Here is a 21734-nt window from a genome sequence, read left to right as displayed (position 1 = left end):
ATTCTGTATTCAGAGGTTTGTAGAAGTTAGGATGAAGGTCTTTTTCTTAACTCTGTTCATGTTATAACATTTTTGCTGTGAAGAAGAGGCATGTGATCTCCGCTGAGCCAAATTCAGTTTTGAGAACTGCAAAAGTAAACCAAACATCTGTGATAATATCTTGTAGGCAGAGAAACTGCCCAATAATCTTACAGACACCTCTGGAAGAGCATGACATTGTGAATGGATTCATGGAATTTATTTACCAAAAAAATTACACCTATACAGCCTTATTCTACATAATTAAAAAACTAATCTTTATTTCATGATGGAATAATCTTTGGATGGTAATATATTTTCCTCAAAAAGCATTTTATTCAAAAAAATCCGATTTAAATTAAAAAAATCTGATTTTTTTTAGATTTTTTTAAAAAAAATCATTGATTTTTATCCACCCTGGATCACAGTATACCAACGATTGAGCTGAATGTTCTAAACCAGGGGTCTCCAAACTTTCTGAACAAAGGGCCAGTTTAGTGTCTTTCAGACTTTAGGGGGGGGCAGTCTGTGTCCAGTAATAATAAACAATGCCCCATTGTTGTGTCAGTGGCGGAATTATGCCCCATTTTTTATGTCGATGGCAGGAATAATGCCTCATAGGCCGGATAAAGGCAAGCAAAGGGCCACATCTGGCTCCATGGCTGCAGTTTGGAGACCACAGTTCTAAACATACAGTTGTGCTTAAAAGTTTGCACACCCTGGCAGGAATCATAAAATTTTGGCATTGAAAATATGATTGATTATGCCAAAAAAACTGCCTTTTATTTAAAGATAGTGATTATATGAAGCCATTTATTATCACATAGTTGCTTGGCTCCTATTTAAATCATAATGATAACGGAAATCTCCCAAATGGCCCGGATCAAAAGTTTTCATACCCTGGAATGTTTGGCCTTGGTACAGACTCATTTTTAAAAACTGGGCGTTTCGGTTTTTGGCCAAGTGCATTTAGAATTTTCGGTTTCGGCACCAGAATTTAAATTTCGGTGCACCACTAGTTATTAGGGCTCATGTACACTGCAGCTGATAAACTCACGTTTTAGGAGCTGTTCAGCGTTTTTTTCAGCAGCCCCTGAACTCTCCCTAATGTGTTCCTATGTGTCCATGTACACATCTTCGTTTACAGTCATCTACAGGCATTTGAGTTTACAGTCATTTTTTTGAACGCACCAAACTTACGTTCAGCAGTCGATTTTATCAACGTTTCAAACGCAAAACGCTTGTAAATTTGGCTAATCGCGTTTATAAGCATTTGAATTTTTTTTTTTTAACTCTTCCAGTTCCCGATGCTGTCCAGAACCTTTTTTCATCATGAAAAATGTATGCAAAGCATTTTCAAGATGGACAAAACACTGAACACAGGATGTTTCTACCAAGCTTGTCACACATTGTAAGGACCAATTCACACCTCAGACCTCTCCCACCCTTGGAAACAAAAGATATGTTAATGACCAATCACACCTCAGACCTCTCCCACCCTTGGAAACAAAAGATATGTTAATGACCAATTCACACCTCAGACCTCTCCCACCCTTGGAAACAAAAGATATGTTAATGACCATTCACACCTCAGACCTTTCCCACCCTTGGAAACAAAAGATGTTAATGACCCATTCACACCTCAGACCTCTCCCACCCTTGGAAACAAAAGATATGTTAATGACCAATTCACACCTCAGACCTCTCCCACCCTTGGAAACAAAAGATATGTTAATGACCATTCACACCTCAAATTCCTCATGAAGACCCCCTGCCAGGTGACCTTAATGACTTCCTCCACCAGATACCTTTCCCACCCTTGGAAACAAAAGAAACTTTAATGAGCAACTCACACCTTGCTAATCTCAACACTTACTGCTGTCTCTGCTTCTACTCTCTGTATTGCTCTGAAACAGTCTGAAATAGTTAATAATTTACCACTTTTTAGTGCATTCTGGGCATTTGGGAGGTTCTCCTGTGCTTATCTGTAAAAAACGCTTCTAAACGCAAAAGCGCATAAACACATTATGCAAACGCAGCTAAACAGACCTTTTTTTACATACATTTTCCAGCAGTCAGTTTCCATCGTTCAGAAGTGTCCCGTGTACATGGGGCCTTAGGCATATAAAGAATGTTGAAAGAGAGTGCATCTGTTTTTATCAGGTCATGGAGTCATGGCTGTCTGTCCAGGGAGACCAGATATTAATCATAGTGAAATTTAACAACAGTAGCAGCTGCAGTTTGTCCCTTTTTTTTCTCCTTAATAAGAAAACTTCTTGATAAAAGCATAAGAGCTCCGATTGTATTCCCTATGTGACCTTAGCCGTGCAGATGTTGATGGATGAGCAAATTATAAGTGTGTGTTATCCAGCCCTCCATGGCAGCTCGATCCCCTGAAATAATCACGATAAGTATCTAAATAGCTCCTGTGCCTGGGAGGCAGAATGCTGCACTTCTGGCTATTAGTGCATCTGTCAGTATAAACCCCCCAGACATTTCCTTGTGAACGGAGGATTCTGGCACATATCCCGTCTGCTGTTCGAATATCTGGCTGATTTTTCATGAACCTTGACCCTTACATTACATTTTTAGTTACAGTATTTTCTAAAGAATACAGTTCTTTCATTGTCATTGAGTGATTATTGCAGAGTGTACACTCTGGTGACCAGTTGAAGCAAGTTTTTTTGCATTTACAGCATTGTTTACAATAATACCATCGATTGTGGAATTTTCTTCTCATACTTATGGACTATTGTTTATATCTATATGGACGTTTTGTTATTGTTTTTTTGTTTTTGAATTTTTTTCTACTAACTTTTATGTATATCTTATCTATCCATTCAGTCGTATCCGACCCTTGGTGATTGCATGGACCGTCACTCGTAAGCGACTTTTTTCCATGAATTCTCTTAGCAATTGTTCTTACAGGGTAGGTTGCCGGGTCTTTCCCCAACCCCCATAACCTCCCCCCTTCTGATTTCCCCTCCTACCTAGATAAAACCTTCCTCCCCCATGTAAACCCACCCACTCTGCAATGTTCTATTACTTCTTTTCCCAACTAGAGTATAGGATATATAAATACTTCCACATTTCTCACAAGCGCGCCCTATATAATATACATTTTCTAAAAGTGTCAGTATGGTCTCCACTGTTTCCGATTTATTTTCAATTTGTAGAAACGTCACCAGAGGCGCCGTGACACCATCATAAGGGATTGAAATAGTCACGTAAGTTTGACTCAAAGTAGATCTAAACCCACGCGAACACAGGGAGAACATGCAAACTCCATGCAGGAGGTGCCATGGTTGGGAATCGAACTCATGACCCAATTACTGCAAGGCAGAAGTGCTAACCACTAAGCCACTGTGCTGCCCTTTTATGTATATAAATAAATGGAAATACCATAAACTGCGCTCTCATAACTATATATGCCCTTAAATTATATATAAATAGAATAAATAAATCAATATATAAATAAATATAAAATAAAAACTGCCACCCAAAAAAATTTATATGTGCCAAAATTGTGAGACATCAAAAATTATAAGTCCATAATAAAGTGTAGTCCATACATAACTTTCTTCAAAAAATATATATTCTCCACAACCGTGAATTCCTTTGTGCTCAACACCCCATCAAAGTGCTAACTCACCAGATGCTGATGTTTAATCAGTATTTCAATCAAATATCAGTAGATGTGGAAGATTCATCACAACACCGATCAATCCAGAAAATATTCATTCATCAGATGGCTGATTCATATAGACTCCATCAAGGTAAGTATAATCCAATTCCATATGTAGGTAAATAAAGAACACTCGCCATAGCATAATATCGTTTGACTATTTATTGTATGAAAAATACCCCCCTTAAAACCAAAGTCACAATGTGTAAGGTAAAAACCAGCATTCATTAATATATAGCTGGAAAAAATCTTCAGCTCTCACAGTGGCGTCTCAGCAGCCGCTCTCAGACGAAGTCATGTGACGAAACACGTAAGGGCATGATCAAGCAGCGACGTCACTTTTTTTTATTTTTCAAATTTCAGAGGTGTGAGGGTCTTCATAGGGCATATGTATGCACTTATTTAGTTTAATTATTGCAGTGCTTTTGTTTTCGATTGCTTTTCAGAGGTGTGAAGGTCTCTATAGTGCTCACAAAGTTTTTTTAGCGCAGTATCCATTTGCATTAGCATTTTAAAAGATGATATCCTCTTATATACTTGCCGCTCTGTGACTTCAGCCGATTGGGGATTTGCGCGGTTTCATCTTACATACAGAATAAATTGTACGTAAACTCTAACATAGGACTTGTCTTAGATGCTCGCTATTCATCAGTGAAATATACATAAAGTGTTTTGTTATATCTGTTTGATAAGTGCAAAAAAATCCAATTATAAAAAACAAACAGCCCTGTTTAAAGACTACAAAGGACCAAACTACTGTTTAAATGTCTCACATGTTAAATATTATACCCAGTGGTGTATTTAGGTTTTGTGCTGTTCTAGGCAACACAAAAAGTGGCGCCCCCCCCCCCCCCCCCCCCCGCAGAAAGAGCCAGACATTGACCAAGAGCACCCCTGCCCTCCACCCATGCCTTCCACTACCACTGCCCCCCATACACCAGCCACCATCCCACATGGTGAGAGAGAGAAAGACACTCACCTTCACAGCTCCGGACATCCCCAGGAACGAGAGTCGGGCTGTGCATACACCGTCATGAAACCCACAACATCTCTCGGAACCCACTAGGTCCCCATGTCGCGTGTGTCCCTTCTTCTGTCCCTTCTTCCAAGGGGCAGTGCTGCCCCCCCCCCTTGAAAAATGCCGCCCTAGGCAACTGCCTTGTTTTCCTTGTGGTAAGTACACCCTTGATTATACCATACATAAACACCTCGGGTGTTCAAGTCAAACCAGGACTTTTAATTTGACAGATATAAAAAGGGATGCTAGCGTGGCGGTACTATCCGCAGTAGTAAGTGTCCAATGTGTCCTATTACTGATAGGCGGTGCATATGTCCAGTCCAGAGACCGTTAATCAAGATGGCAGACAACCGTGTTAGTGCGTCCATGGAACAGCGTGTGGTGATGGTTTCTTGTGAAGGAAGGCGTAAAACCTGCGGATATCTACAGAAGACTAAAAGCACAGTACGGTGATGAGACGCTCAGCCGCAGTAAGATATTTGAACGTGTAAATATTTAAAAGTTGACTGTATGTCTGTCAGTGATGATCCCGGCCGTGGTGGTTTCCAGCCCACAGCAGTGGTTCCTGTGAACATTCAGCGCGTGGAACGCCTGATCCTGGATAATCGACGCATAACCTGTTGTGAAATGCCACAACAGAAGAATCTTTCTGTGGGAACGGTGGACACAACAATGACGAAGTGAAGCCGGCTGTCCTAGGAAGGTTCAGGCGTACGGACAGATCTTTCTATGTCTAAGCTTTCCAGGCATTAGTCAAACGCTGGGATAAGTGTATAAATGTAAGAGGGGAGTAACTTGAAAAATAAATGCAGTTTCTGCTCCTTGAAATTTGTTCTTTTATTATATAAACTCAAAAGTCCTGGTTTGACTTAAACGCCCCTTGTATAGGCTGCAATTTTAACCTTTTGCTGACCATGTAATGCAGGCCTGACAACTGCGGCCCTCCAGGTGTCATGAAACTACATGTCCAATGAGGCATTGAAAAACTCACAGTTGCATCATGACTTGCAGAGGCATTATGGGACTTGTAGTTCCACAACAGCTGGAGGGCAACAGTTTGCCCACCCCTGATGTAATGCATATATGCAATAGCAAGGAGGGAGGGCGTTAATGCCCAGCTGCTGCACATGTGCTCTCACAGTGACCTGAGGATGTGTGCTTCGAGTTTACTCCCAGCACACTGACCGAGCTATCACAGACAGCTTGGTGTCAAAGCCGATTGGCTGCCAGTGGGTCATATGAGAGACATGAAAGCCAATCACAGCAGTCACATGATAGAGAAGCCTGACTGCTTCCCGGGCATTAAAGCTAAAGGGCCTTCAGGAGGTGGCTTTTTTAGGCTCCATGTGCACTGCAGCTGATAAATTTAGGAGCTTTTCTGCGTTTTTTTTTCAGCAGCCCCTGAACTCTCCCTAATGTTTTCCTATGTGTCCATGTACACATCGTCCTTTACAGTTGTTTACGGGCAGTTGAGTTTTCAGTCTTTTTTTGAACGCACGTTCAGGAGTAGATTTTATCAGCGTTTCAAACACAGCTAACCGCGTCTATAAGCGTTTGCGTTTGGAAATTTTTTTTAACTCTTCCATTTACAAATGCTGTCCAGAGCCTTTTTTCATCATGAAAAATGTATGCTAAGCGTTTTCCTGGTACTCAAATGGACCCGGTACACCATACCATTCGCATGAAAGAAAATATGTTAGACACCGCTGCAATAATTTCTGCACAGAAATGAGCCGGAACACATCCAAACACCACAAAAAAAACCCCAAAAACAAACAGGCAGCTAATCTCAACACTTACTGTTCTCTCTGCTTCTGCTCTCTCAAACAGTCTGAAATAGTTAATAATTTACCATTTTCCAGTGCATTCTGGGCATTTGGGAGATTCTCCTGTGCTTAGCTTTAAAAAACGCTTCTGAACGCAAACGCGCATAAATGCGGTGTGCAAACGCGGCAAAACTGACATTTTTTAACCTTCGTCTTCCTGCTGTCAATTAACATAATTATGAGTAGTATAACTGCATCTCATTAAAATATCAATGTAATCTGGCCATACATTGCTGGAACTCGACTGATCGTTTGACTTTTGTCCAAGGAGCCTGTCTGTAAATTGTCTGCTGAACAGCGCCTACATCCAATAGCAAGCGGGGCGCGGGGGGTTGCCCAACAGGCTGAATAAAAAGAAACCTGTGTGTATGGCCATCTAAAAACTTTTCGTGATTAGATCCACAACACATATCAAGTGTAAAGAGTCAGTCCTCATTCATAAAAGTCATCTGTGACACAAGTTATGCATCTCCTTCCAGGATAAGTGCAATCCCAATACTCCGATAGGACTAAATGGTTAGCACTTCTGCCTGGCAGTACTCGGGTCGTTGGTTCAAAACGCAACCACGGCACAACCTGCCTGGAGTTTGCATGTTCTCCCTGTGCCTGCGTGGGTACTCCGGTTTCCTCCCACACACTCCAAAGACCTGCTGGTAGGTTAATTGGCTCCTGTCTAAATTGCCCCTAGTATATGTATATATGGATGTGAGTTAGGGACCTTAGATTGTACGCCCCTTGAGGGTTAGGGACTGATGTGAATGTACAATATATATGTAAAGTGCTGCGTAAATTGACGGCGCTATATAAGTACCTGGAATAAATACAATAAATGCACAGTAAATCCACAAAGATCTATATCCGGACGTTGTCTCTCCAGTATTGTAGCGGAGTCTTGTATAATTTACTGTTCGAAGGATCTAAAAAGGCAGCGCTGCCCTCGTGCTCCACCCATTCCCTCTGACCATGTGTGGTTGTATCGGGTGGTGGCCAAGGGAAGCTGTCCCACTCTATTCACTGTAACAAATCAGAGGCCGTAGTCCGATGACATCACTATTTGTAAAACTTTAATCAGCCAAGACACGCTGGAAGTCTTTGCATGAAGGTAGCCTTTTACTGCGTTTCACCCTCACGTGCTGAGTCATGGAGGTCAGCTGAGCCTGTGAGGGTGAAACCCTTGGGGAGGGTGTTGTTATTGGTCAGGAACTTCCAGCATGTCTCGGCTTTACAAGTTGTGACACCATTGGAGTGCGGCCTTTGGTTTGTTATATTGAGAGTCTGGTGTCATGCATTCGGTCCCAACAAACCAGCCAGGGACTGTTCTTCTTTGATCATAAATACTCCACACTTGTGCATGGCAGAACCCAGTTGAACAGGTGAACTGTCTCTCAGTTCTAAGATCATAAAACTTCTCTCCAGTTGATAAGGATTTGTTACACCTGTGCAGGACTGAACCCCCCTATGGGGGTGGTCTACCTCTTAGTGTTTGAATTCCATGCAAAGGGTTTTATAGCAGAGCTTTAAGGCTTACACACCATCCTCCCTTTTTTATAAGTGGGCATTACAGAAAATGCAAGAAGATCCAAATGGATACTTATGGATAAGTAGTGGAAACACCCGGCCTTCACACTGCCAGAGTCTGATAATGTGCAGGGGATGTGGGGACAACATACCAACAATACTGTTTCCTAGGACAGGAAGTGTCACTGGCAGGATCACCAACTGAAATGTAAAGAAAGAAAATCCCGAATAAGGAAAACTAATGCAGCCACCACATCTTAAACTGGTGAGCTGCAGTGTGGTAGAAGGTATTCTTGGGTTTAAAGTGGTTCTAAAGATTAAGGTTTTTTTTTTACCTTCATGCATTCTGTGCATGAAGGTAAAAAAATCTTCTGTTACTTGGATCCCCCTTATACTTACCTGAGCCCCATCACAATCCAGCTCCATGCATGAGAGCAGTGGCTCTCCCAGGTCTCTGCCTCTTTACTGGGTAGATCTATATCAGCTGGAGCCATTAGATACTGTCAATCAAACTCTGTGACCGTGCCCCCTGTCAGTGTCTGTGGATGTCACTGGATGAAGATGAGGAGCCAGAAGCACCAGTGGGGGACCCGAGAAGAAGAAGATCGGGGATCGGGGACGCTGTGTGCAAAACCACTGCACAGAGCAGGTAAGTATAGACATGTTTGTTGTAAAAATGTTTTTATATATATATATATATATATGACTTACAATCGCTGTAAATACAATTTAAAGTTTTATTAAACCCAGGACCCTGCATTCACTATATCCGGTCTCCCCGGACCCTGCATTCACAATATATGGTCTCCACGGACCCTACATTCAATATATCTGGTCTCTCTGGACCCTGCATTCACTATATTTGGTCTCCCCGGATCTCTGCATTCACTATATCCAGTCTCCCCGGACCCTGCATTCACTATATCTGGTCTCCCCGGACCCTGCATTCACTATATCTGGTCTCCCCGGACCCTGCATTCACTATATCTGGTCTCCCCGGACCCTGCATTCACTATATCTGGTCTCCCCGGACCCTGCATTCACTATATCCGGTCTCCCCGGACCCTGCATTCACTATATCCGGTCTCCCCAGACCCTGCATTCACTATATCCGGTCTTCCCTGACCCTGCATTCACTATATCCGGTCTCCCCGGACCCTGCATTCACTATATCCGGTCTCCCCGGACCCTGCATTCACTATATCCGGTCTCCCCGGACCCTGCATTCACTATATCCGGTCTCCCCGGACCCTGCATTCACTATATCCGGTCTCCCCGGACCCTGCATTCACTATATCTGGTCTCCCCGGACCCTGCATTCACTATATCCGGTCTCCCCGGACCCTGCATTCACTATATCTGGTCTCCCCGGACCCTGCATTCACTATATCCGGTCTCCCCGGACCCTGCATTCACTATTTCTGGTCTCCCCGGACCCTGCATTCACTATATCTGGTCTCCCAGGACCCTGCATTCACTATATCTGGTCTCCCAGGACCCTGCATTCACTATATCTGGTCTCCCAGGACCCTGCATTCACTATATCCGGTCTCCCCGGACCCTGCATTCACTATATCTGGCCTCCCCGAACCCTGCATTCACTATATCCGCTCTCCCCGGACCCTGCATTCACTATATCCGCTCTCCCCGGACCCTGCATTCACTATATCTAGTCTTCCCTGACCCTGCATTCACTATATCTGGTCTCCCCGGACCCTGCATTCACTATATCCGGTTTCCCCGAACCCTACATTCACTATATCCGGTCTCTTCGGACCCTGCATTCACTATATCCGATCTCTCACTGTACACAGAACATGGAAGTGCAATTATTTTAGTAAATATAAACTGCTAAATACCTTTCTCATCAGCTGTATATAGCAGTCTTGTGACTTCTATCAGTGTCCAGCAGAGCACATGTTAAAGCTTGGAGGAGGAGTTTTCCTAATGCAAAACCCCTGACCTCTGTCTGGACAGTGCTGGTTGGCCCTGGGCTGATCACATGCACTCTACCAAGGGAAAAAAAAAAAACCCCTCTAGCAATACACACCAAACTGAGCATGTGCAGAGTGTCTCCACACGATATGTCTTATCAGTAGATGAGAGGGGGGACACTGGAAGAAGGGGAGGATCAGAGAAGTCAGGATCAAACAGCCTTTTTACACAATGCAGAGAATTAACCCCTTAGGTTCCACAGTGAGTATAACAAGCATGCTTTACTGCATATACAGACTGATTGTACTGTTGTGGGTTTAGTAACACTTTAAAGCTTCTTCTGCATGGTCACAGAGTTCAGACACTTCCACATCCAAAACTACAGCACCCATTTCATTAACTTGAAAACAAACTCGTCATAAAAGCTCCCAGATCAGGGCCTCCTATCCCTCTTGTATTGAACTGTATTGTTGCTGTATTGTCTCCCGTTATATTGTAAAGTGCTGAGCAAACTGTTGGCGCCATAAATCCTGTATAATAATAATAATATATAAATCCTGTATAATAATAATAATAATAATATAAATCCTGTATAATAATAATAATAATATAAATCCTGTATAATAATAATAATATATAAATCCTGTATAATATATAAATCCTGTATAATAATAATAATAATAATATATAAATCCTGTATAATAATAATAATAATATAAATCCTGTATAATAATAATAATAATATAAATCCTGTATAATAATAATATATAAATCCTGTATAATAATAATATATAAATCCTGTATAATAATAATAATATAAATCCTGTATAATAATAATAATAATAATAATATAAATCCTGTATAATAATAATAATAATATAAATCCTGTATAATAATAATAATATATAAATCCTGTATAATAATAATATATAAATCCTGTATAATAATAATAATAATATAAATCCTGTATAATAATAATAATATAAATCCTGTATAATAATAATAATATATAAATCCTGTATAATAATAATATATAAATCCTGTATAATAATAATATATAAATCCTGTATAATAATAATAATAATATAAATCCTGTATAATAATATAAATCCTGTATAATAATAATATATAAATCCTGTATAATAATAATATATAAATCCTGTATAATAATAATAATAATATAAATCCTGTATAATAATAATAATATAAATCCTGTATAATAATAATAATAATATATAAATCCTGTATAATAATAATATAAATCCTGTATAATAATATAAATCCTGTATAATAATAATATTAAATTCTTGCCTTTTCTTTCCTTTTTTGCTGCAGTGTGATGTTAGTGTAGTATAAAGTGTAGCCTCCAGGTGGAGCAGCTGAAGCGTCCGTTGAAATATTCTCCTATTTTGATGTGTTGGTTTGTGTCTTAGAGCTGGAGATACAGTTAAAGGATAAGTTCATCTTTTACAGAAAAAAAAACAATAAATCCACATCTTTTTGCTGTTAAAAAAATGGGAATTTATACATTTTTTTTTGCACTGCAATCTGTAAGGCATTGCATGTGCAGACAGCAGATTGCAGGTGCAACGCTTGTATCCTGCAGACACTCAGTAAGCTGTCCGCCTGTACCTCATATGGGTAGGCAGGTACTGAATGGCAGGAAGAATCAGTGGACTTACGAGAGCGCTCACCAGAGTTTTTGCAGAATATGAGAATAACAAGCTGTCAGCCGCGGAGGCCGATGGTAGATGTAGTTCATTCATTTACAGAACTCCTGTGAACAAATGACACGGCTGTGTGGGCTGACCCTGCATGGCCACGCAGAGAGAGGAGGCAGGAGATGGAACATATTAAATGTTCCACCCTAACTACAGATGTAACATGTTCCAAAGGTGAACTTTGCCTTTAAAAGCATCCTGAGGAGTTTTTATTTAGGTTTTTAAAGCCGGGCTCTAGACAAAAATAATTAGATATCAATGAACAGTCTATTAAAAGAGACGCTAACAAAACCAGTTCTTGCTGAAATATTCAACCTTAACCCCTTAACGCCTGGGGCCTCCCCACCCTTTAAGGGGTTTCAGGTGCCGGGGGTTGGGTTTATGATCATGTCACCGCCGTGATTGGCTGTCACAGCAGTCACATGATCAGAAAGCTCCCAATCACAAGTAGAGATTAGGAGCTTTCCGGTGCCCTCTTGGCACAGCTTTGTGTACAAATGGGTACGCATAACCCCTCGCCCTCCAGAGGATTTACCCCCCCCCCCCCTTCCTGACCAGACCATTTTTTGCATTACAGCAAAGCGTTACTTTAACTGACAATTGCGCGGTCATGCAGCGCTACACCCAAATTAAATTGATGTCCTTTTTTTCCCACGAATTGAGCTTTCTTTCGGTGGTATCTTATCGCCTGTGCGGTTTTTATTTTTTGCGCTCTAAAAAAAAAAATCAAATTTCATCATAAATTTAGGCCAAAATGTATTCTGCTCCATGTCTTTGCTTTAAAAAAAAAATAAAAATCCTCGGACCCTGCATTCACTATATCTGATCTCTCACAGTACACAGAACATGGAAGTGCAAGTATTAATCCCAATACGTGTAAATTAATTGGTTTACGTGAAAGTTATAGCGATTACAAATGGCGATATATATACTGGGATTTTTAATTTTTATTAGTAATGGCAGCAATCAGCGACTTATAGCAGGACTATGGCAGACATTCTGACGCTGGTGGGAAGTGACGTGGTGTCGCTGACACCCCCAGTGACACCAATACAGTGATCAGTGCTAATAAAAAGCACTGACACTGTACTAATGGCACTGGGCAGGAAGGGGTTAACATGAGGGGCGAGCAAAGGGTTAACTGTGTGCTGTTTTACTAGGGGGCCGTGTCCGTGTGCTTCACTGTAATCACTGCTCTGGATGGCTGTGCTGTGCACAGCCATCCAAAGCAGTGTGCCCGAGCTGACAGGGAGGAGAACTGTTAGTAAACGAAACAGCTCTCCTCCCTGTCGGAGATCCTCAGCAATCACCGGGCGCCGGCTAGTAATCAACGGCTGGGACCTGGTGATTGACAGCTGTGAATGGTGGCGCGCGCCTTACCCGGAAATGCAAAATCACGTGTGTATGTGTATATACGTGTGTGTGTGTGTGTGTATATACGTGTGTGTGTGTGTGTATATACGTGTGTGTGTGTGTGTGTGTGTGTGTGTGTATATACGTGTGTGTGTGTGTATATACGTGTGTGTGTGTGTGTGTGTGTGTATATACGTGTGTGTGTGTGTGTGTGTATATACGTGTGTGTGTGTGTGTGTGTATATACGTGTGTGTGTGTGTGTGTGTGTGTGTATATACGTGTGTGTGTGTGTGTGTATATACGTGTGTGTGTGTGTGATTTTTGCGTACCTGTGCCGCCTTGTAGCAGTATTTCTGCTATAGGGTGGTTGGGAAGTGGATAATTATGGCCTTGTAGGTATTAAGCCCCACCCGTCGATAGGTTGCATATATGCGTACCGCCGTCACCAAGGCGTTAATCCAGAGATTTACCTCCCAATAATTTTTTTCTCTGCCACTGGGTGTCCTCAGTCCAATGACCAAAATCCTTCAACCCACTTCATTTGAGCCCAAGTTGTCCTGGACCCCATTCCCCTCCCCCACTCCATCCAGTGAAAGGAGAAGCAGTAGAATGATGATGTCATCTCTCTGTCGTCCAGTCAGCGTGCTCCTTGTCCACCAAGGACCTGATTGGCTTCTTGTACTGCTTCTTCTTCTCTCATGCCAGCCCTACTGTACAAGAACTGCAAGAAGTTTATACAAGGTGATATTCAGGTGCTCACACTAATGTGCATGTAGAGAATACCTTCAATGATTACAGAAGTGCGTTCATTTGTGTCTTTTCTATCTGCCTCGAGTTTAGCTTTAAGAAAAACTCTTTCTTTGTTGTTGCAGATCTACTGGGGAGCCTGTGGCCTGGTCCTCGCCGGAAACGCTGTGATCTTTCTCACCATCCTTGGATTTTTCGTAGTCTTTGGAAGAGGAGACGACTTTAGTTGGGAGCAGTGGTAAAATGCCAGCTGCCTTCCCTTTATTGTACTGACAGCTCCAGGCTGATCCTGTGTATGTATATACATCCCGTGTATAGTAATCAGGGCCTAATCTCTTGTATATCAAGCGTATGAAACGTGTGAAAGGCTGTAGATCTATGCAGCATTGCGTCTTTTTCATTTCCACGTTTGTTTAGCTCTGTGACTTTTCTTCTGCTATGATAAAAGCACTTTGAGATCCACACGTGTCCCACACATGCTTTCCAGAGCTGCTTCTTGCTTAAAGGAGTTTTTTTTATATTCCAACCCTTTAGATGTCGCAGTTTCTGGTTTTCTCGTAATATTTATTTTATACTTTTTGCACTTTTTAAAGGATTGTAACCCTTTCAAATATAAAGAGTATGTCTAGGAATGTTCATTACTAAGTATACATTCCCATTTCACAAGTTGAAGTAGGAATGGTCAAACAGCCAGGTCCATGAAATTATAGCTGTTGCCTAACTCTTCTGAAAGCCTATTTACATCAACACATGGTGGTAACAGGCACCCCAATGCACTAAGGCAGGGGTGTCAAATTGGCGGCCCTCCAGCTGTTGTGAAACTACAAGTCCCATCATGCCTTTGCCTTTGGGAGACATGCTTATAACTGTCAATCTTGCAATGCCTCATGGGACTTGTAGTTTGGCAACAGCTGGAGGGCTGCCAGTTTGACACCCGTGCACTAAGGCAACACACCTGTACTGTACATTGCTGTGTATTACAAAAACTTGTCATTTCCAATTTTTGCCTTGTTAGGCTCCAGGCACAGTGGAACGTTTTTCTGCTGGCAGCAGAAAAATTCTAAACGCGTCAAAAAAGCGTGCAAACGTGGTACCATGTTTAGCTGCATTCAGCGATTGGACGTTTACTCATTTCATTTGCCAGAGTACTTTCCATTGAAATTAATAAAGCCCAAACGCTAAAGGCGGTTAGCACTTAGGCGCATTTAGATATGTTTTTGCCGCGTTTAGCATTTTTTGGTCAAAATGTTCCTTTCCTGAACGTGATTCTTCTGCATTTAGGGCTCATGTACACTGCAGCTCCTAAACTGACGTTCAGGAGCTGTTCAGTGTTTTTTTCAGCAGCCCCTGAACTCACCCTTATGTTTTCCTATGTGTCCATGTACACTGTGTTGCTTACAGGCAGTTGCGTTTACAGTCGTTTTTTTAAACGCACCAAACTTGCGTTCAGGAGCAGATTTTTACCGGCATTTCAGACGGTTAACCACATTTATTAGCGTTTGCGTTTTAGAAGCGTTTTTTTAAATTGATCCATATCCAGATTCTGTCGAGAGACTTTTTTTTTATTATTATTATACAGGATTTATATCGCACCTACAGTTTGCGCAGCGCTTTATAAAATGAAGGTAGACATTACAGTTACAATACAATTTGGTACAAGAGGAAACAGAGGGCCCGGCTCGTTAGAGCTTACAATCTTTTCATCATCAGAAATGCATGCAAAGAGTTTTTCCATGTATGCAAACGGACCCAGTACATCAGCGCAGTCAGTTCCAGGTATTCAAATGGACCCGGTACATCAGCGCAGTCAGTTCCAGGTTTCGCGTGAAGGAAACAATGGTAGAACGCGCTGCATTATGCTCATGATGGGGGATCCATAGTGAATACAACCAGAAAAGACAGGTCATCTCAACACATACTGCTCTCTCTGCTTCTGCTCTCTCTATTCCTCTCAAAATGTCTGAAATTGTTAATTTTGTACTATTTTTCAGTGCATTCTGGGCATTTGGGAAGGTCTCCTGAGTATGTGTTGAGATGACCTGTCTTTTTTTCTAGTTGTATTCACTATGGATCCAATCATGAGCATAATGCGGCACGTTCTACCATTGTTTCCTTCAACCGAAACCTGGAACTGACTGCGCTGGTGTACTGGGTCCATTTGAATACCTGGAAAATGCTTTGCATGCATTTCTGATGAAAAGATTGTAAGCTCTAATGAGCCGGGCACTCTGTTTCCAAATTGTATTGTAACTGTAATGTCTCCATTTTGTAAAGCGCTACGCAAACTGTTGGCGCAATATAAATCCTGTATAATAATAATAATAATAATAAAAAAAAGGCTCTGGACAGCATACCGATATGGAACATAAATGCGGTATTTAAAGGTAAACACGGTATGCAAACGCGGCTACACTGCCGGTTTTTCAGCTACGCTTTCCAGCAGTCAGTTTCCATCGTTCAGAAGAGTTTTCCAGTCACCCCGTGTACATGAGCCCTTAGAAGAGAACTTTTAACTGCCCGTAAACGCTGCTGCTGTTATACTCCCATAAAAGTCTATGTATGCATGGACACATAAGCTTTTATTGAGTTCAGTTCAGGGGCTTTGGCAAAAAAAAGAAAAAAAAAAAAAAGTCAGAAGTTCTTTAACTTGCATTTATGAGCAGCAGTGTACATAAGGCCTAAAGGTGGGTTGACAGCTCATTCTTTTCAATGGACTGCATGTTACCGCACAACATAAAATGAAACATAAAGTAATAAATGGGTCCTAAAGCCTTTTGTTTTGTTCTTACATGTTCCTCTCAAAAGGGCCTTCTGGCTCCTAGATTGGGCTGGCTCCTGAATTCGACTTTGATTCCCCATTCACGCTCAAGTGTTTTGTAGCTGTGATGAATAAGTGGGCATATTCCCAAGTTCACTTGACAAACCACGAGGTCCCATAAAGCCAACCTGACAGGTCCTCAAAAAAGTACTACTACTAGTTTACTATGCTTCAGATTTGAATGAACACAGTGAGTGAATGGTACCAATCGCCCATTGTGTTCATTCGGGAAAGGAAGGGGCTGGTTAAATGTGGCTTCTTTACCTGGGTCCCTCCCCAACTCCAATGACGCTCTATTAAGCCGCGGTTACCTTTTTTTATAGAAGACAATTTTTTTAAGATTGTATTTCCTAACAGTAGCTTGTAGCTCGAAGGTCAAAAATGCTTAACAAGCAATAGCCCTTGTTCACATCTGAGGGGCCTGTTGCTCAAAAAAATACCTGAACTACTTTTCTGGCAGAATTGAGTGTTTTTGTCTCCATTACATGTAGCGATGCATAATGAATACAGAGCACCATTGATTTGTGTCTTCTATATCTTCCTGGAGTTTCTTTACAATTGATCTACAGCCAAAACGTTTCTTTAGCTTTGGGTAGGGTGATGAAGACTTAGCATTTCTAGTTTTCTTATGGTTTGTGTCCCCCTTCAGGAGATATTCCTTCACTTCTCATCAAGTGATTTTTACAGGAATGGAAGGGAAATCTCACCAAGACACAACATCTCTCAGGTTTCCTACTCCACCCAGAACTTAGAAAAATGGTTGGAAGGAGTTACACTTTAATTTGCCCACCCCTAGATTAAAGGGAACCTGTTGATCAATACATAAAAAAAAATATTAAAACTACCATGTGCCAGGAAGCACCATGCGGTGTGGGTATACATGCCAGTGCCTTGTTCTGATTCTCCACATCGGTGCCCTGGGAAGGTGCGTACCGCATATATTGCCTTCTATTTTAGGTAAAGACACGCCCCTCCCGTCCATTAATCCAATTAAATTCCCTCCCGTGAGAGAATTAGGGGCCGCCTTAAGAGTCACTGACTTTGTTTGGCACTACTTTACAGCCCTTAATGTTCTCATGACAAATGCACTTTGAAGAGACCCTGTCATTTTACCGATTCAGAGCAAAGTGACACTCTTATTAGAAAAATATGGGTGAATACTTGTGAGCTACTATGACTGAGGTGTAACTATAATTATTAATAGTAGTAAACTGCCTAGGTGTAATACTGGGTGCGCTGACACATTCACAAACTCACTTGGTATTGTGTCTAATAATCAGTAAATATATATTTATAGTGCCGCGCTCCTATTACAGGTTTTTTATCACATATAGTGTGTCACTCATCTAAATAAATAAATAAATAAAATAATGATAATTAATAATAAGTGGTTGATGTGACATATAAATCAATATTGGAATTATGCCAATAAAAGTGCTAACTTATGTGCTCGGTCAATAATAATATTACAATAAATAGTGCAAGTATAATTCATATAGTGCATAAATAAATAAAAAAGTCTTTTTTATATATAAATTGGTGCAATATGCAATGTGCAGGTGAACTCCTTAATCCCACTTTCCAGGTGCCGTGTGATCTCAATATGCGCTCACCTTTATATTTGCCCAAATGAATTTAGGCAAATAAACTTTTTGTCCTTCCAGGACTGGTGGGATGATGCTCCTATATATGGTATTCCAAATGAGAGTGAAGGTCTGCTCAGATCCTCTTTTTATCTCCTCTCACTCCATATACATAGCCACTCATGGATGAATCTTTGGATCATATGTGAATCTCTCCTATTTCCCCTCCTGGGGACACCTCCTCCTCTTATCCACCTTTCCTCAGAGTTGGTGATGCAAATCAAATGAAGAAAAGAAAAACCATGGTGTCTTCTCCTTTTGTATGAAAGTAGTTTATTGCTGCCAGAAGCGGTGATATAGCAGATTATGGCACTTATCTGTTACAGATATATAGGAGCTGATAATGCTCTCTGCCTCTCTGTCTGCCTCTGCTGGAATCGCCGATCCTCTCCAATGCAACGTCGTGACGTCAGAGCCCCTCCCCTACGCGTTGCGTCACAGGGTCACGTGACTTCATCAGGGGGAATATGATTCATATTCAATATGAATCATATTCCCCCTAATGAAGTCACGTGACCCTGTGACGCAACGCGTAGGGGAGGGGCTCTGACGTCACGACGTTGCATTGGAGAGGATCGGCGATTCCAGCAGAGGCAGACAGAGAGGCAGAGAGCATTATCAGCTCCTATATATCTGTAACAGATAAGTGCCATAATCTGCTATATCACCGCTTCTGGCAGCAATAAACTACTTTCATACAAAAGGAGAAGACACCATGGTTTTTCTTTTCTTCATTTGATTTGCATCACCAACTCTGAGGAAAGGTGGATAAGAGGAGGAGGTGTCCCCAGGAGGGGAAATAGGAGAGATTCACATATGATCCAAAGATTCATCCATGAGTGGCTATGTATATGGAGTGAGAGGAGATAAAAAGAGGATCTGAGCAGACCTTCACTCTCATTTGGAATACCGTATATAGGAGCATCATCCCACCAGTCCTGGAAGGACAAAAAGTTTATTTGCCTAAATTCATTTGGGCAAATATAAAGGTGAGCGCATATTGAGATCACACGGCACCTGGAAAGTGGGATTAAGGAGTTCACCTGCACATTGCATATTGCACCAATTTATATATAAAAAAGACTTTTTTATTTATTTATGCACTATATGAATTATACTTGCACTATTTATTGTAATATTATTATTGACCGAGCACATAAGTTAGCACTTTTATTGGCATAATTCCAATATTGATTTATATGTCACATCAACCACTTATTATTAATTATCATTATTTTATTTATTTATTTATTTAGATGAGTGACACACTATATGTGATAAAAAACCTGTAATAGGAGCGCGGCACTATAAATATATATTTACTGACACTCTTATTAGCCCACCTCCTCACCCACTTTTGCTGCACTCCCCGCTGCTTTGAGTTTGTAAATACCCAACACTTCTGAAGGAATCCAGAATGCAGTGCTCCATCCTGAGCAGCCAATCACCAGGTCAAAATGTGGTCACCTGATCACCAACTCTCTATAAGCTCTCACAGGGTGTGGCTCCCAGAGGAAAGGGCAAAAGGGGAGTATGGAAGGTGTATGTAAGCCGGTCAGGGAGTGGGCTTGAAAAATATTGTTCCTTTACCCATTCAGGACAAAGCCACATTCTTTTTTTTAGTGACCCACAGGGAGGAATCAGTGTTGAACACAGGGAGCTACCATGAGCTATGACTTGGAGCTATCAATATGGTTACATGGTTCTATGGTTACACTTTTTAAGCTGATGTCCACAAACAATCAAATATTTCATTTTCATTTTTTTTTCCTTTTATTTGATCCAACATTACCTTATGAAAGTTTCTGGATTTATAACTGTCTCAGACAGTCTGTGCTGCCCATGGAAAAGAAGCTGATTCCTCTATCATTCTGCCCAAATGCACTGGGAGAAGCTGGGTACTCGGGGCTAAATCAGGTCCATTGTGTCATTCACTGGTTGTGATAATAATGAGAACCTCCAGTTACACATATTACTTGTTTTAAGAAGGGAAGGCTTCTATAGTTATATGTTCAGGGGAGCATGTTAGAAAGTGGAAGTAACCTCAAAAAGTGAAGATTTGCAATGTTACAGGGAACATTTGGAAATGTTAAATGTGTCTAAGCAGCACCTTGAAAATGCTACATTTTGTCAGGAATTCTTCCTGAAAAAACAGCAGAGCTCCTTCGGTATGTGATTGTGCCGAGACACTCCTGTGCCTACAGCCTCATAGCCGTATATCTGCAGTGTGAGATCTAAGGCACTGCTGCCCCTTTGGGCCAATTCACACTATATGCTGTGATAGAGGTCTTACTGCATGGTAAAATGTCTATCTTTGCAGGTACACACAGGAAACAATTGTCTCCCATGTGTCCCATTCACACTGCAACACATCCTAGCACCCAGTGGTGTATTTAGGTTTTGTGCTACCCTAGGCAACACAAAAATCGTGCACCCCCCCCACAGAGAGAGCCTGACATTGACCAACAACGCCCCTGCCCACCTCCCACCTGAGAGAACCTTCCACTAACATCCCCCCCCCAGCTCACCTTCACAGCTCTCGACATCCCCCGGAACGAGAGTTGGGCTCTCCATACACCATCAAGCAGCCCACGGCCTCTCTCCGATCCCACCTGGTCCCCATGCCGCATGTGTCCCTTCTTCCGTCCCTTCTTCCAGGGGGTAGTGCTGCCCCAGGAGCAAATGCCTTGTTTGCCCTGTGGTAAATACGCCCCTGCTAGCGCTGTGATATAATGCAGACATGCTGCATTTTATCACAGCACGCTGCCCAACATTGCAGTGAATGAAGTGTACGTTGTGTACACTTCAAATAAAGCTCGTACAAAAAAAAAAAAGGGAGCACTGAATCGCTCACCACACTGCCCCTTAGCACAGCCGGCAACAGAGCTGTCTCAGCGATAAAGCGCTGCAGCAGGTCTCCAAATAGTGTGAATTCGCCTTAACTACTAGTCTAAGGAAATTTTCATGATCACTACTGTGCTGCTCAATGATCTCCTTGCTGGAGGCTCAGACATGAGGAAGCAAAGCCCTGCCCCTACCAAGATGGCCACCTCTGCACAGAAATACATTGCAGAACAAGGCAGTGTAAGTTATGGGAAAATATCTACTGCAGGGATATTGGAGGCAATACTGGTGACTAGTGCTTTGCCCTCTGACTGCCTTTTTTGGGCACAGGTTCCTCAGTACCAGTACTAATTAATTGTGTCGGGGGCTGCTCCACCCATTGAAGGCTACTGGTGCTTTCTGGAGTCTGGCAGGTCATCAAAGACTTTGCTATCTGATAACCACTTCTGGGTGATGCAGCAGGTTTCTATGGCCAAGGGAACCGCACAGCCCGCTGCACAGTTCAATTGGCTGACCTATGAGAAGCCCCCATGTGCCTTACTTTCCACACCAGCAACCGCTATGCAAACGGAGGTAAAGAATTTGTCCTGCTATGTAAAGCATTGGG

The 21734-nt window shown here is 41.8% G+C and overlaps 1 protein-coding gene across 1 annotated transcript in view; it reads left to right on the top strand.

Moving 5' to 3' along the window:
- The window catches only part of LEPROT (leptin receptor overlapping transcript), a 30608-nt gene extending 14014 nt beyond the window's left edge, over positions 1-16594 (top strand). The window contains exon 4 of the mRNA XM_089687953.1: positions 13948-16594. Coding sequence (XP_089544079.1) covers positions 13948-14064 — 117 coding nt within the window. The 3' untranslated portion in view covers positions 14065-16594. The remainder of the gene's footprint in view (positions 1-13947) is intronic.
- The last annotated feature ends 5140 nt before the right edge of the window (positions 16595-21734 follow it).

The sequence above is a fragment of the Staurois parvus genome, unplaced genomic scaffold (assembly GCF_062004578.1).
Source record: "Staurois parvus isolate SC_StPar_1 unplaced genomic scaffold, SC_StPar_1.0 ptg000441l, whole genome shotgun sequence".
NCBI lineage: Eukaryota > Metazoa > Chordata > Amphibia > Anura > Ranidae > Staurois > Staurois parvus.
This window is presented reverse-complemented; position numbering and strand designations above follow the sequence as displayed.